The 15,018-nt window shown below is 38.0% G+C and overlaps 1 protein-coding gene across 4 annotated transcripts in view; it reads left to right on the forward strand.

Annotated features, from left to right (window-relative positions):
• Positions 1 to 14,940, forward strand: part of UTP20 (UTP20 small subunit processome component) — a 100,106-nt gene extending 85,166 nt beyond the window's left edge. For 2 of the 4 annotated variants that reach the window (XM_032416153.1, XM_032416152.1), the window contains exons 49-62: positions 1,326 to 1,496; positions 1,733 to 1,864; positions 2,344 to 2,454; positions 4,383 to 4,462; positions 5,160 to 5,229; positions 5,351 to 5,533; positions 6,246 to 6,377; positions 6,906 to 7,038; positions 8,323 to 8,510; positions 9,262 to 9,333; positions 11,237 to 11,536; positions 11,753 to 11,879; positions 13,319 to 13,464; positions 13,745 to 14,940. In XM_032416153.1, the coding sequence (XP_032272044.1) occupies positions 1,326 to 1,496; positions 1,733 to 1,864; positions 2,344 to 2,454; positions 4,383 to 4,462; positions 5,160 to 5,229; positions 5,351 to 5,533; positions 6,246 to 6,377; positions 6,906 to 7,038; positions 8,323 to 8,510; positions 9,262 to 9,333; positions 11,237 to 11,536; positions 11,753 to 11,879; positions 13,319 to 13,464; positions 13,745 to 13,900 (2,001 nt within the window). In that variant the 3' untranslated portion in view covers positions 13,901 to 14,940. Of the gene's footprint in view, positions 1 to 1,325; positions 1,497 to 1,732; positions 1,865 to 2,343; positions 2,455 to 4,382; positions 4,463 to 5,159; positions 5,230 to 5,350; positions 5,534 to 6,245; positions 6,378 to 6,905; positions 7,039 to 8,322; positions 8,511 to 9,261; positions 9,334 to 11,236; positions 11,537 to 11,752; positions 11,880 to 13,318 lie in introns of all 4 variants that reach the window. The other 2 variants (XM_032416151.1, XM_032416150.1) reach the window with 1 other exon arrangement.
• The last annotated feature ends 78 nt before the right edge of the window (positions 14,941 to 15,018 follow it).

Here is a 15,018-nt window from a genome sequence, read left to right on the forward strand (position 1 = left end):
AACCTTGATACTACTATCCCCCACTGGTATGAATCCTCATAATGACCCATGAGGCACATACTATTAATGCTTCTGTTTTATGGATGAGAAAACTAGGCCTTGGGCTAAGTGACTTGGCCCAGATCACAGATCTAGTATATGAGCCTCAGTCTGTCAGACTCCAGAGCCTACACTTCTCCCATTTTCTGATTGCCTTTCTTACAGTGAAGGTGCCAGGAGGTTAAGTAACATCTCTGTAGTCAAATAGGTAATAAACTACAGAGCTGGGATATGATCCCTGGCCTTTGTGACTCCCAAGGCCTTTCCTTTGTCTTCATCTAATTCAGTCCAAAAAGACCATTACAGCAACCAGAATAGCATGGGTCTGTTAGGTAGAGCTGAACAGCAATCTCTAAGGTTTAGCCCAGAGGTTCATGGATTCTCATGTAATTGCTTGGTTCCAGCATCTGTTTTTCATATCTTTTGCACAGCACTTAACTATATTAAATTCTATAGTGTATTGTTCCCATGCTTAATTTCTGAGCCAGCTGTCTGTTCCTTAAATAGAGGAAGGGTGTGGGGCGCCTGTCTCAGTTGGTAGAGCATGCAACTCTTGAACTGAGGGTCATGAGTTCAAGCCCCACACTGGGCATGGAGCCTACTTAATAAAATTAAAAATTAAAAAACAGAATGAAAATAGGGGGACCATGTTCTCTTTATCTTTGTATTTCTAATATATAGAATACCTTATACACATATGCTTAGAATGGATAAAGTACCATTCTAGAAAATAGAAGTCATTTATAATGTATTTTTCCACCCACAAAACAAAGGTGCTAAAATTGGCCAACCCATCCAATCATTTATTCATACAGGTTAAGAATACAGTGACCAGGGACGCCTGGGTGGCTCAGTCGTTAAGCGTCTGCCTTTGGCTCAGGTCATGATCCCAGGGTCCTGGGATCGAGTCCCACATCGGGCTCCCTGCTCTGCAGGAAGCCTGCTTCTCCCTCTCCCATTCTCCCTGCTTGTATTCCCTCTCTCGCTGTGTCTCTGTCAAATAAATAAATAAAATCTTTAAAAAAAAAAAAAAAGAATACAGTGACCACTTTTTCTTACTTGCTTGCAATATATCTTTACTTGCCACGGAGAAACAATAAGTTCTACCATAGAGAATAGGAAACCTTCCTATCTTCTTAGGCTTTTGGTATAGTGCTTCCAGACTGCGCTGGGCAGAGTATTTCACTCTTTCAACTTGATTGCTTTTAGAGTCTACCCAGCCTTGGGTGCTGGGTTATTACGTTTGGTCACTACACAGGTTGATCGGTTTTATTTTTGTTTTTCAGGTGATCACAGGTGCTTTACAATGCCTGATCTGGGTCTTGAGGTTCCCTCTGCCTTCCATAGAAACAAAAGCAGAACAGCTGACCAAACACCTTTTCCTTTTGCTGAAGGACTATGCAAAACTTGGAGCTGCCAGAGGCCAGAACTTCCACCTGGTGGTAAATTGTTTCAAGGTGAGGTGTTTTCAGTTGTACTTAAAATAGCCAGGACCAGAATTAACATCAAAAGTATAGTTTTCTCCATCGTCGTTTGTAGTCTTGGCCAGAATTTTTTCCAGATTAATTTGCTAAGGCCAGAGGATTGGTATCCTGTGTAAAAAAGCATTGATGTTGTATGAAGTCCATACCATTTCAGTGGATCTTCATTTGTAGGATGTCCTGGTTATTAACCTCACTATTGTAATTTGCAGTGTATGACCATACTTGTGAAGAAAGTGAAGTCTTACCAGATAACCGAGAAGCAGCTTCAAGTTCTACTAGCATATGCTGAGGAAGACATTTATGATACTTCAAGACAGGCTACTGCATTTGGTCTTCTGAAGGTACAGTGTCACCAGAATGTTGGATTTGAGTCTCGGGTTAGATACTTAGAATAATGTGGAACATAGTGTTTTGACTAGCTGTAGATTTCCAAAATTAATTATAAACATTGTTATGATGATTTTGGTGGATTAATTGTAAGTTAATATATCTACTTACTGAGATGTTTGAATGTGAACTCTCTATTAACACTTCCAGAGACTTCTATAAAAATATAGGAAAATAAATATAGGTTAAAAAATACCATGCTTGTATTTATTGTATTGGACATTGGAGTTTTTTTCCTTTTTTTTTAAAAATTGTAAAATCTATATAAAACCTAAAATTCACCATTTTAAATATTTTTAAGTGTATGTTCTTTTTCTTTTGGAGATTACTTCCATTATTTTTGAAATTGCCTATGACTGCTTTAACATCAGGTCAGCTTACACCCATCTGCAGTAGAACATGAAATTAGATGTCTTTTCCTTTTGTATCTTAGGCCATTTTATCAAGAAAGTTGTTGGTCCCGGAAATTGATGATGTCATGCGGAAAGTATCCAAGTTGGCAATTTCTGCACAAAGCGAACCTGTCAGAGTCCAGTGCAGACAGGTTTGTAGAGAGACCTTATTCCCATAGCAAGGATTGGGTCCTGTCTTCTCAGTTTGGTTTTTAGATAGAGACATGTCAACATTGGCTGAATTCTGAAGATGATTTTGTGTCACATTGTTGTTGCTTTATTTTAAGACTCAGGAACCCATTTACTTACCAAGTCTGAGGAGCAACTCTGCTTTGTCTTAAGGGCATTTTCAGTTAACATAGAGCCCTTTGAGTGATAGCCCATAACATGTGGAATGTTTCACATGGGTGAAGACATTTTCCTTCTGCAGCATAGTAACCTGCACCAAAGGTTTCCATCCATTGGTCCAGTCATCAACTGACTGTGCATATCACTGGGTGCCAGGTGCTGCTGGAAAGGCAGTCAACAAAATTTTTACAGTCCCTATCAATGAAATTTTTACAGTAGACAGGCACAAAGCAAAAATTCCAGTTCTTTAATTACAGACCATCGTAAGTGCCAGGAGGGGGAAAGCGCTGTCCTATTTAATCTTTTACAAGACACACCATTATTTATATACCTCAAAGAAAGAAAAAAAATCTATGACACGGTAAGATGCCATCAATTTTAAGACATAGCCCAATTTCAGAGATGTTAAAATGTGAAAAACTGTGCCTCTTAGAATTGAGAAAATATGGAAAAGCATATGATCAGGTTGAGGACCACCCTGGTGTTAGAATCAGGGAGGACTTTCCTGAGGATTGGCTTATAAGCCAAAATGTGAGGGAAGAATAAGGATTAGCTTTCCAGGTGAAAGGAGGTAGCCAAAGCCTGAGGAAGGTAAACCTTGAGGTCGGTAAGGGCCTCACATTTTAGAGGAGCTAGATGAAGATGGGGAAGGAGCCAGTTCAGGCAAGACCTTATGGTCTTGTTAAAGATTTTAGGGCTTTATTCTAATAGCAGAAAGCTATTGAAATAAGGGAGGAGAGTGACGTGAGAAGATCTGTATTTATACATTTGTTCATCCGTGATTATATGAGTGCATATCACATCCAGGATAGAAGGGTTTGAACTGGAAATATGAACTTGGGGTTGAAGGAAGCTGTGGGCTGCTGAGGAGGCCCTGTTGGAAAGGGAGGAAGCAGGTCTTTAGAAAAAGTCTCCTTGAGTATTGTTAGGAAGAAGGAGGAGAGGGCCAGCTATTATTTATTAAGCACTAGCTGTGTGTCCAGAACTTTACGTACTGATTTCTATTTGAGTTACCCTTCAGAAGAAATACCCCCATTTTATGGCTGGGAAAAAAATAGGCCTTAAGAAGTATAATGATGTGCCTTAGCTTTTGCAGTTTATTAGTAAAAGAGGCTGACTAGTATAATCGCTTGAAAACAGAGCTTTTGGATGCAGACAGACGAGGCATGGAATTCTGGCATTGTCATCTGAGCAAGTTAACTTACCTCTCTGTGCCAATGTCATTCTCTTCATCTGTAAAATGGAGTTAATATCCCCTACCTTCCAAGGGACTGATGACAGTTAACTGAAAAACACTTAGTACAGTGTTTGGCATATAGAAGATGTTTAATAAATAGTTAACTATTACCAGTATTAATATTATCACCACTGTCATTCTTATTCAGGGGGAAATACAGGGTTGAACCACAGTCCATACTGAGTCCACCACAGCATACCAACTATGGAAGAGAGGTGCTTCCTACATGTGAGCTTAGATTTGGAGCCCAAAACAACCATGCCAGTAGTAGGCCAGGACTTGAGTATTAATCAGGCATATGGGGCAGGACCTGAGTAAGTGAGGTCAGAGGAGAAAGGAAAGTGCATTGTTGACTCAGAAGGCAGGCTTCACCTGATTGATTACTCTTTTGCAAGGTCTTTATAACTTACCAGTGTGTGTCAGAAAGCAGGTTAGGAAGCAGGAATCCTGGAGAGACAGGACCCAAATAATCATCTGTATGACTTCTGTTCCTAGGTTTTTCTGAAATATATTCTTGACTATCCCCTGGGTGACAAATTGAGACCAAACTTGGAATTCATGCTTGCTCAACTGAAGTAAGTTTAAGCCATAAACTACACAGGGGTAGAGGGTTAGTATCCTCTCTCATTTTAATGTGGCAGCTGTCTTAAAAATGACAAAACCTAAACCTAATGGCACCTTCTCTAAGGGTCTTATCATATGAATCATTGACTTGGTTATCAAACAATGTGCATGGCTTCCTGTGATGGTTCTGTACGTTGCTTTTCGAATTCAGTCTGGGCATTGATTTTCATTAGAGTCTACTTAAGGAGAATGGTAAAAAATCTAACAAAATTACATTTAAAGCTGTATGGTAGCATGATATATATATATATATATATATATATATATATATGTATATATATATATATATATATATAAGCATTAAAATTGGGAAAATGGAGGTTTTTCCACTTTTTAAGAAATAGACAAACACCTTTTTTTTTTTTTAAGATTTTATTTATTTATTTGACAGAGAGACACAGCGAGAGAGGGAACACAAGCAGGGGGAGTGGGAGAAGGAGAAACAGACTCCCCACTGAGTGGGGAGCCCAACACGGGGCTCGATCCCAGTACCCTGGGATCATGACCTGAGCTGAAGGCAGACGCTTAATGACTGAGTCACCCAGGCGCCCCGAAACAAACAGCTTAAAACAATGTTTAAAGTTTTTAAAAACAATTATTGGTAAATTTAAAAGATACTAACAAGTCTATCTAATCTTCTTGCCCTAGTTACGAACATGAGACTGGGAGAGAGTCTGCTCTGGAAATGATCTCCTACCTCTTTGACACATTCCCTCAGGTACCTTGAATCACAAACTGTAGCTGTGTTCCCCTTGACCCCTGGGAGCCACAATCCTCCCATATGGGCACCTGTGAGAATTCCAATCTGAGTGTGCTCATAACTGCCTGTTTTCTTTTAGGGACTGCTCCATGAGAACTGCGGAATGTTCTTTATTCCTCTTTGTCTAATGATGGTGAATGATGCCTCTGCCATGTGTAAAAAGATGGCATCCATGACAATCAAATCTTTACTCAGTAAAATCAACCTTGAGAAAAAAGATTGGCTCTTTGAAATGGTTACCACCTGGTTTGGAGCAAAAAAGGTTAGGGTTGCTTTTAGTCATATTTCAATGAAAAGTCTGTTTTTGGTGTTCACTTTAAGTAAGAATACATATGTAGTCCCACTGCATGGCTGTCTGCCAATTACACTACTACATGAATGTATCACTTACGTGCTTAACCAGTCCCCATTGAGTATCTTTGTTTTCAGTTTTGCTTATTCAGCTAATGAAATGTAATTTTTGTCAATGATTGTATCTCATTGCTGACTCTACCACCATCATCAGTGGCCCGTGTTTGTGGAATATAAACAACATATGTCATAATACTGGCTTTAAGTATTAAAGTCAGAATGGGGAATGGGGGTACTGTATGAATATTTCAATTTTTTAATTAAAATTTTTTATTTAAGTATAATTGACATACAATGTTACATTAGCTTCAAGTATACAACACTGATTTGACAATTCTGTATATTATTTGGTACTCACCATGATTTTTTTTTTTTTTAATTTAAAATGGAAAAAGTATTAATCAATGGATAATGATGAGTTCCATTTTTTTTTTTAATGTTATTCTTGGGCATGAAGATTTCGCCATATTTTTCATGTTAGCCACCAGAGGTCCATGTTCTGTTGACTTCTGGCATCATAAAGAAATACTGAGGATAGAGTAATGCCCACCTTCATTTTATGATTTTGGAAATGGCCTCCCAAGTTGTGTTAACATTGTCTTCTGGTGGTTTATTTTTGGTAGAGCTTAAATAGACAACTGGCTGCCCTCATCTGTGGCTTGTTTGTGGAAAGTGAAGGAGTCTCTTTTGAGAGAAGACTTGGAACTATTCTTCCTGTGATTGAAAAGGAAATTGATCCTGAAAACTTTAAAGATGTAAGTAATTTGCCAGAGAATAAAACTTTTGCTCATTTTTGTAGTTTTACTTAAGGTGGCTTAGCTAATAGATTAAATACTATTTGTGTTCAAAAAAATGTTTACTAATGAAAGGAAGAATTTAGTGTAGTTGGAAAAAAAAAAAGAATTGTGTAGTTGGATCTTTTTTTTTTTAATGAGGTTTTTAAAGTAAGTTATCTTCCATAGTATATGAAGATCGAAATTTCTCCAGCAGGTGATTTCACCAGCCCACCACCACCTACTCTGGACATTTAGCAACATCTGGAGACATTTTTTTGTTTGTCACAAGTGGAGGGTGGAGGGTGCTGCTAGCACCTAGTGGGCAGAGGCCAGGAATGCTGTAGTTCATTCCACAGTGCACAGGGCAGCTCCCCACAACAGAGAATTAATCTGACCCCAAATGTCAGTTGAGATGAGAAACCCTGGTACAGATTTACATGCTGGAGTAAAAACATCCATCAGAGACTTTGAAATTGTCTTAATTGATTTACATCCATCCTGTTCTAGATTATGGAAGAGACTGAAGAAAAAGCTGCAGATCGCCTTCTGTTTAGTTTTCTTACACTGATTAGTAAACTCATCAAGGAATGTAATATTATTCAGTTTACCAAGCCCTCTGAGACGTTGAATAAAATCTGGAGTAAGTGTTTCCTTTTTATTTAAATCTAAAAACAAACACATTAGTTGTAATAGAATTACTGAAAACAGATTTGGGAAATTAGAGTATGAACACTTAGAAAGTATATAATGTTAGGGAAAAAGTCCATGAGAAAAAGATTTTAAAAGGCCCTTTCAAACTGATTACAGTGAAAACATTTCTAAGTACTATATATTTATGATTTCACAAGTAATACATTTCGTTATCTTGTTTGTACCTAAATAAGAATATTATTATACCATAACACACTCAGTAAATGATTTTTTAAAATAGCTATAAATAGTCCACCATGCAAATGTGCCATGATTTAGTAAACCATTTAATTTCTATGGGACATTTATTATATATCACTCTTTAAATGAAAAATAAGATCCTAGAATTTTTAATTTAACATATTCAATTTTGATTAGTCTGTAGGAAATAGACATTGAAGTGAAAGCTTTAAGTACAGTTACTAAGTTACTATATAGCCCACTCTGGTATGACTTCACTGAGGCATGGCCAGATTGTTACAAAATAGAATACACAGAGAACAAAAGTAAAACCTTGTTAATAAAATAAAGCATCATAGACTAAAACTCAGATATGACATGGTTCATCCAGAATTTTAATCCTGTTCCCTAAAACCCACAAGGCTTTTCAGAGTGGCCAGGTAACATAGGCGTATAAGCTTTGGGGCCAGATGAAGCTGGGGCCCAGGCCTGGTTTTGCCTATTACAGTTTGGCACTTCAGCTAGCCTGTCTGAAACCTTTCCTCAGCTGTAAAATGGAACTGACAATTCTAATGTCACAGAACTCTTGTGAGGTCTAAACAAGATAAAACATGTAACACACTTAGTCCTGTGCCTGGCACACAGAAAGCCTCAAGAAATGATAACTTTCCACTGATTTCAAGAATTATTAGAAATAAATGTGTGCCTGTATATATTACTTATGTTACTTAATTTAGAAATTGTTAAGTGTTACAGCCACCTTATCTCCCTTGAACCTAAAACTAATTCTAATGGAACCGGTCTGTTTCTAGGCTTACTCCTACCTCTTTTGTCATTCACCATGTTAGGAGTTGGTTTTCTAGTTGTTTCCAGTGTTTTACCACCTCACTTCTCCCTAGCTCCTTGAGAGTTTCCGGGAAGCGGGAACTATTTTGTCCCTTTTTGGTTCCTAAATCCAAGCACATAATAGATAATGAATGCATACCCTAATCATATTTACCACCGAAGAGTCAGGAAAGTTGAGACATCTGAAAATGCATTTTGGTTTCCTTAGGTTATGTGCACTGTCACCTGAGACATCCACACAGCTGGGTGTGGCTCACTGCAGCCCAGATTTTTGGATTACTCTTTGCCTCTTGCCAACCAGAGGAACTTATTAGAAGACAGAAGGCCAAAAAAACTAAAAAAAAACTCTCAGTACCTGTAGCAATAAGGTTCCTAACAAATGACCTTGAACAAAAGGTAAGGTTTCCCTAAAACCTTTTTCTTTCTTTGTGATCTTTCATTCTGCTTCATGTAACTATCTTGGGGTTGGCCCTAGGGAGAAACTCTTTAACAGCTGACTTTGTTGCACATGTGATTCTATAGGAGTAGTGGGAACTAGAGAAGGGTCAACCTCAAGGCCAGGGTTTTCCAAAATAATTTATATCAGTCTAGTCAGACTTTTGCTTATTTAGCAAATTCATCCTCTATTATTTGTTCAAATTCTTTTTTTTTTTACCACCCTCAAATTCTTTATCAACATTGGAAAATACTTTTTTAAATGATATCAATACTGTCGGTCCTGCCTTCTAAATGAGATCATGTTCATGAAAATATTAGTTAGAGATCATGTTATATCCATCTCTGATTTCCTAGGGCCTAAAACAATGCATGACTCATAGTGGGAACTCCATAAATACTGAATGAGTAGAAGATGGAAGGGAAGGAAAGAAGGAAAATATTGGAATGTTGTCAAGTTTTCTACTAATAATCTGAGGGATTATATCGCCCCAGAGCTTGAAAGTATCCCATTTTTTGCGGCTGAAGTGCTTGGGGCAGGTAGGCATGACACAATTTCTGGTCATGGACCTTCCCTCTCCAGACCTATACAAGTCATTCAGAGCAAAATCTAGCACCTCCGTTGTTCTATTACAGTTAGTTACTTGGAGTTTTTAAAAACAGTGAGAAATATCCTGCATTGTGTCTGCCAATGTCCATTTTCTTTCCACAGATGAAAAGTATCTCCCTAGCCTCTTGCCATCAACTGCATTCCAAATTCTTAGATCAGTCCCTAGGAGAGCAGGTAAGTATTGTCATCCTTCTGGTTTAATAGAAGGATCTAGTCCGCCAAGTCTAGCAGTAGGCTTGCATTTGGTATTTGTGTTTGTTTTCCTATTTTAATGCTTGGGGAATTAAATATAGACATACACGGAAATATATGTTCAGTTCTGATCAGCTCTGGGATCCATCTTGGGGATGGATCCATTAAAAATTCCAATTTAAAATTCCCAATAAAGATGATGCAGTGGGAGGCTATTTATCTTTTCATGTTTAATTTTAAGATCTATTCCACATTGTGACCAAAGCTTTGAAGGGCATTAGTTGGTTGACTGGATTGATTGTGATTGTTCTGCAATAAACTGTATTACTGAATTTCCTTCCCTTACTCCTGGAAGCTGAAGAGAAAGTAATAATGGTCATGTTACAGTGTGGTCTGAGAATTGTCTGTCCTTAACAGAAGGCAGATAAATCACGAAAAAGTTTTATGGATTTCCATATTATAAAATGTAACTATAAGTAAAATGGAAGCATTTATAAATATGTAAATTACTTTTGAATAGGGTCTATTGTTTATTTTTTATCTCCTTTGGTAAAGCCGTTGGGTTGGTAGATGATGACACAGATGTCTTATCTGGATATGAGCAAGGCACTGGATCATGACTCTTGTCATTATGGACAAGATAGAGCAGCAATGTAGATTAAGTTATAGGACAACTGGAAACTGAATGCTGTATCCAAAGAGTGATCTCAAGTAGCATGCCATAAACCCTGATACTTCCATCCCTTTTTCATGAAAATATAGCATGCTTCATTATATGGCAGGGCCAGAGAAAGAATGGAAAGCTATTTGGTGGATAGCAAAGTGAGACGAGAGAAATCCTGCCAGGGTAGTAGCAGGTAGGGTCTTACATAATATCAATCTGAACAGAGGTTGACAGATACAACCATAGGAACTTGGGACAGGAAGGGATTTACTAGTACTGACCCAGGATGAAAGAAATTATAGAATTTAGTTCACTGTAATCTTAGGGTGAAGTGGCTGCCACAAGGGGAAAAGGCCTCCAAAACTGGGACTATCTTCAGGAAGGCCAACGTTCTAGAAGAAGGAAATTAGAATCTTGGCATGAATTCTTGATGGCCAGGCTAGCCTTGGACAGTGTGTACGGTTCTGAGTCCTTCATTTGGGGGAAACTTTTGGCACACAGCACCTCTAATAGAGCATCCAGGAAGGTAAAGAAACCCAAAACCAACTTAGCATCCTCCTTCACATAATTAGTGTGAAACATCTATGTCCGAGATTTCATGGATGTCAGAGTTAGGGACTCAATATATGGGTCTATTATTATTAAGTCTAAAATTGGTCCCTGGGCTGTTTAACTGGATGAGATGGGATTTAAGGAGAAAGAGCTCAGTGCTTTAGAACTTAGGCTTGAATTCTAAAGACTTAAATCCTGGCTGACCACTTTCTTTGTCTTTGGGTGAGTCACTTAATAATTCTGAGCCTTGCTTTTCTCTCCTGATAATAGTACCTAACAGTGATATTTTAGAGTTGAATTAGAATTGCTGGGTATAAAGTCATTGCTCAATAAATGGAAACTTATTTGTATGAAGAGATTTAATGGAGGAGAAATGAAAGCTCTCTTAAAAATGTAAATGGATAGTCTGGAATGAAATCATTTCCTTAGTATTCTTTGTGACCTTGGAGGGTAGAACTAGGCCAAGTAGATGAGTTACATGAAAATGGGTTTGGATACACTATAAAGTAGAACTGAAGATTATCAAAATATGGAACAGTCATCAGTTTAATAGTACAATACCCAGTGATGGTTTTTTTTTTTTCCTAATTGTAGAATACCTATTTTTCACTAAGCTGTATTTCAAAATCAAAGTCCCAATTCCTCCCTTTCTCTCCCCCCCGCCTTAAGGTTGTTAAGAATTTGTTATTTGTAGCCAAAGTCTTATATTTACTGGAACCTGAATCTGAGGATAAGCAAGGTAAGATAAAAGAAGACATGGAAGAACAAGAAGCTTTAGGAGATGGTATGGCCAGAGGGGAAGTAAAAGAACACAAGTCCTGTGCAGATGTGAAGATGGACTCTGACAAAGAAGAGAACGAGGAGGCAAAGGAAGAACACAGCAAGCCAGCCACGCTGCTGTGGCTGATCCAGAAGTTGTCCCGGATCGCAAAACTGGAGGCTGCCTATTCACCTAGAAACCCCTTAAAGGTGCGATGAATGTATAGAATGAAAGTAGTCACTTAAAAAAATACATGAAAAAAGCATTGTAGTGGTATTAGTAATCCTCCCAAGTCTCTAGAACTTTTTAACCCAAAACTGCAGCAGTAATATCTGCCCCAAAAGAGACCTTGTTTTCTAAGTTAACTGTTTGTAGGGCTGCAAGAGAAACACTTCAAACGAACAATGAATGATCTATACTTTCAGAGATCGTGCATCTTTAAGTTTCTCGGAGCTGTAGCACTGGATCTTGGAATAGACAAGGTGAAGCCGTATCTTCCAGTGATCATAGCTCCTTTGTTCCGAGAAATGAACAGCACCTACTCGGACCAGGGTAACTGCACCTGTCTTCTGAATCTTCACTTCTTTCCTGAATGCTTCCTTCTTCCTTTCTGTCTTCCCTCCCTTCCTGCCAGAGTTTAAGAAAACTTGGTAGGGATCAAAACAATTAGTAGCAAACAAAAAAGGCATATTTGTTATACTTGACTGCCTTCTATGTGCTTTCTTGTGTCGAAGAGTGAATGTTTCTTTCCTAAAAGATGTTTTACTCCTAAGCATAGGTTAAATATGCAAAGAAATCCATAACTTGAGGTGGTTCTAAACCTCATGGTGCTATGGACAATAATGAATAAAATGTCCTGATATTCTTATTGTTAATTATAAGGCTAAAGTGTGAAATATTTTTTTTAAAAGATTTTCTTTGAGAGAGAGAGAGCACAAGCAGGGAGGAGGGGCAGAGGGAGAAGCAGACTCCCTGCTGAGCAAGGAGCCCAATTTGGGGCTCCATCCCAGGACCCTGAGATCATGACCTGAGTCAAAAGCAGACACTTAACTCAGAAGCTAACCGACTGAGCCACTCAGGTGCCCCAAAAGTGTGAAATACTTTTAAAATATTTTTACTTTTCCTATTTTTCATTTTTCTTGCCTGGGCATTTGGTACATTGCCCTCACTGATCCTAAGCAGTCTCTTTTGATAATAGGAAAAGAAGGAATTGGGAGTTGGAAAGAGAGGAGGTAAAGTGGATATTAAGTTTTAAAATAAAATAAAACAAAGTGAATGTCAAAGCAGGAACTATTCTTAGTCTTACAACCTTGAGAAAGTTTCCTTCCTCTCAGAGGAAAAGCAATGGTCAAGGCCAGGTCTGCTTTGGTTCTCATCACCCAGCATTTATTGAGACCCTAATATTTGCCAGGCACTGGGGGTTCAGTGGTAGAAAAGACCCTACTATTCCCCATCTTCAAGAAATTTGTAACCTAGAACAGCTCCTGAAATTGAATACAAAAACCTGTGGGTTATTTGCATTTGGGAGACAGAAGGCAGGGAAGGGTGGGGAAGCAAAGACTTTTGTCAGCTTCTCAGTCTTTATCCCCCCTTGAAAAAAGGTTATGGCCAGAGCTAAACATCTATGACCCATGAATTAGGAGGGCCTAGAGACACACTTACCTTTCCCCTGTCTGCACAGAGTTGAGGTTAATAAAGTAACCCCAAATGTTTGTCGGGTTCTCAAATTAGTGTCTTCTGAGCCAGGATTCCAAAAGAAAGTGGGCTTCTTGGTGCATCCCAGAGGAGTGGTGGCTGGGAGTGTCATGCCCAACACTTCCTTGCCCCATCTCAGAAACGTAAAGGCTGGATTTAGATCAGTGTTTAATGTTCAAGTAATAAAAGTGATAATGCTGTAGGAGTTTATATTTTGCATGTTGTTGATCTTATAGATGTTCAAATGTGTCCTTTCCTACATGCCTATCTCTGATTACTACTCTGTGTATGATTAGATCCTATGCTGAAGAATCTATCCCAGGAAATCATAGAATTACTCAAAAAGCTGGTTGGACTTGAGAGCTTCTCCTTAGCCTTTGCCTCAGTACAGAAACAGGCTAATGAGAAAAGGGCACTCCGGAAAAAGAGGAAGGCTTTAGAGGTACGTTTGCTGTTTGAAAATATGGTGTGTTCATTAGATTCAATATTTTTAATCAGGGGTGTGTGCATGCGTGTGTGTCACACTTACTCGGGGAGGAAAGAGGAACTGGCTGTGTTTGAGAAGTGGCGACTTTACAGCTGGGGCTCCAGATTCTCCTTAATGGGAATGTGTTGCATGTGTGATATTTAAAGGTGAACAGAATGGCCCATTTCTGCATTTGATTTTTATTGGTTTAAGATTTACTTTAAAAGTTATATAAAATTTCTATTTTTTTTTCAAGTTCGTAACTAATCCTGATATTGCTGCCAAGAAAAAGCTGAAGAAACACAAAAATAAAAGTGAAGCGAAGAAGAGAAAGATAGAGTTCCTACGTCCAGGCTATAAGACCAAGAGACAAAAGAGCCACAGCCTGAAAGATTTAGCAATGGTGGAGTAATATGCTCCCTCTGCTGATAAAGTATCTCAATTTACCCCAAAGCATGAACTTCTCAGTGTATCTGCTGGTCTGAAATCACAGCAGGTTTTATTATTTAAGTTAAACTGGCAAAGATTGTATATTACACAGTTTAATATAATCATGCTCATATTTTAAATTAAAACATTTTCATAATACTACTGTATCTTCACAGTCTAAAAAATGTGACACTAGTGATAATTTTTTTTAAGACACATTTTAAAATAGCAAGACAATGTAGAAGTTAGGAATAAAACAAGTGATGTGCAATACTTTTATGGAGAAAATTATAAAACTTTATCAAAAGTCATTAAAAGAAATCTGCACAAATGGAGAAATAACCATGTTCATGAACAGCAAGATTTAGTATCATAAGATACTAAAGTTCTTCCCGAATTGGATTCCATTGGTTAAAGGCATATCTGTGTAAAATCCCAAGAATTCTTCATATTATCCTAACAAGCTGATTCTAAAATTTATATGGAAGATAAGCTGAAAAGGGTGAGTAGTTTTCCCTGTCAGATACCAAAAGTAAGTCACAAGAAGTGCTATCCATAGTGAACATGTAATAAATTCTACATGAAAATTAAAAAATTTCTACTTGTGCAGACACAACCGGGATATGGTATGTAGCATATATGGATAATGAATGTAGTAGTACCCAGGTTACATAATGAGTAATTATGAATCAACAAAGACAATCCAGTAGAAAAAGTGTCAAAAGGGAGAAACAGTCATTGCAGAGAAGAAAAAGAAATGGCCCTTAAACATGAACACTTACCTGATGTGGCTATACTGGTTCCTAAACATTCAAGTACTTATGTACTAGTTGGTAAGTAGTCACTGCCTTGAGACACACAAGTGCCTTGGCTATGTGAGTCCCTAGAATCCCTATCTCCCCACATGAAAAATTACAGGATTAACACCTGGACGAGTAGGGGTCCTCCTACATCAGCTATGTCTGGTTATTTAAATACTTTGAATCACTCCTATATTCAACCTCAATAATTAAAAAATGCAAATTAACATCAGAATGAAATTCCATTTTGAACCCTTTAGGTTGATAAGGTTGACAATGCCAAGTGTTGGCAAGCGTGGTG

Source organism: Phoca vitulina, unplaced genomic scaffold (assembly GCF_004348235.1).
Source record: "Phoca vitulina isolate PV1807 unplaced genomic scaffold, GSC_HSeal_1.0 scaffold19, whole genome shotgun sequence".
Lineage (NCBI taxonomy): Eukaryota > Metazoa > Chordata > Mammalia > Carnivora > Phocidae > Phoca > Phoca vitulina.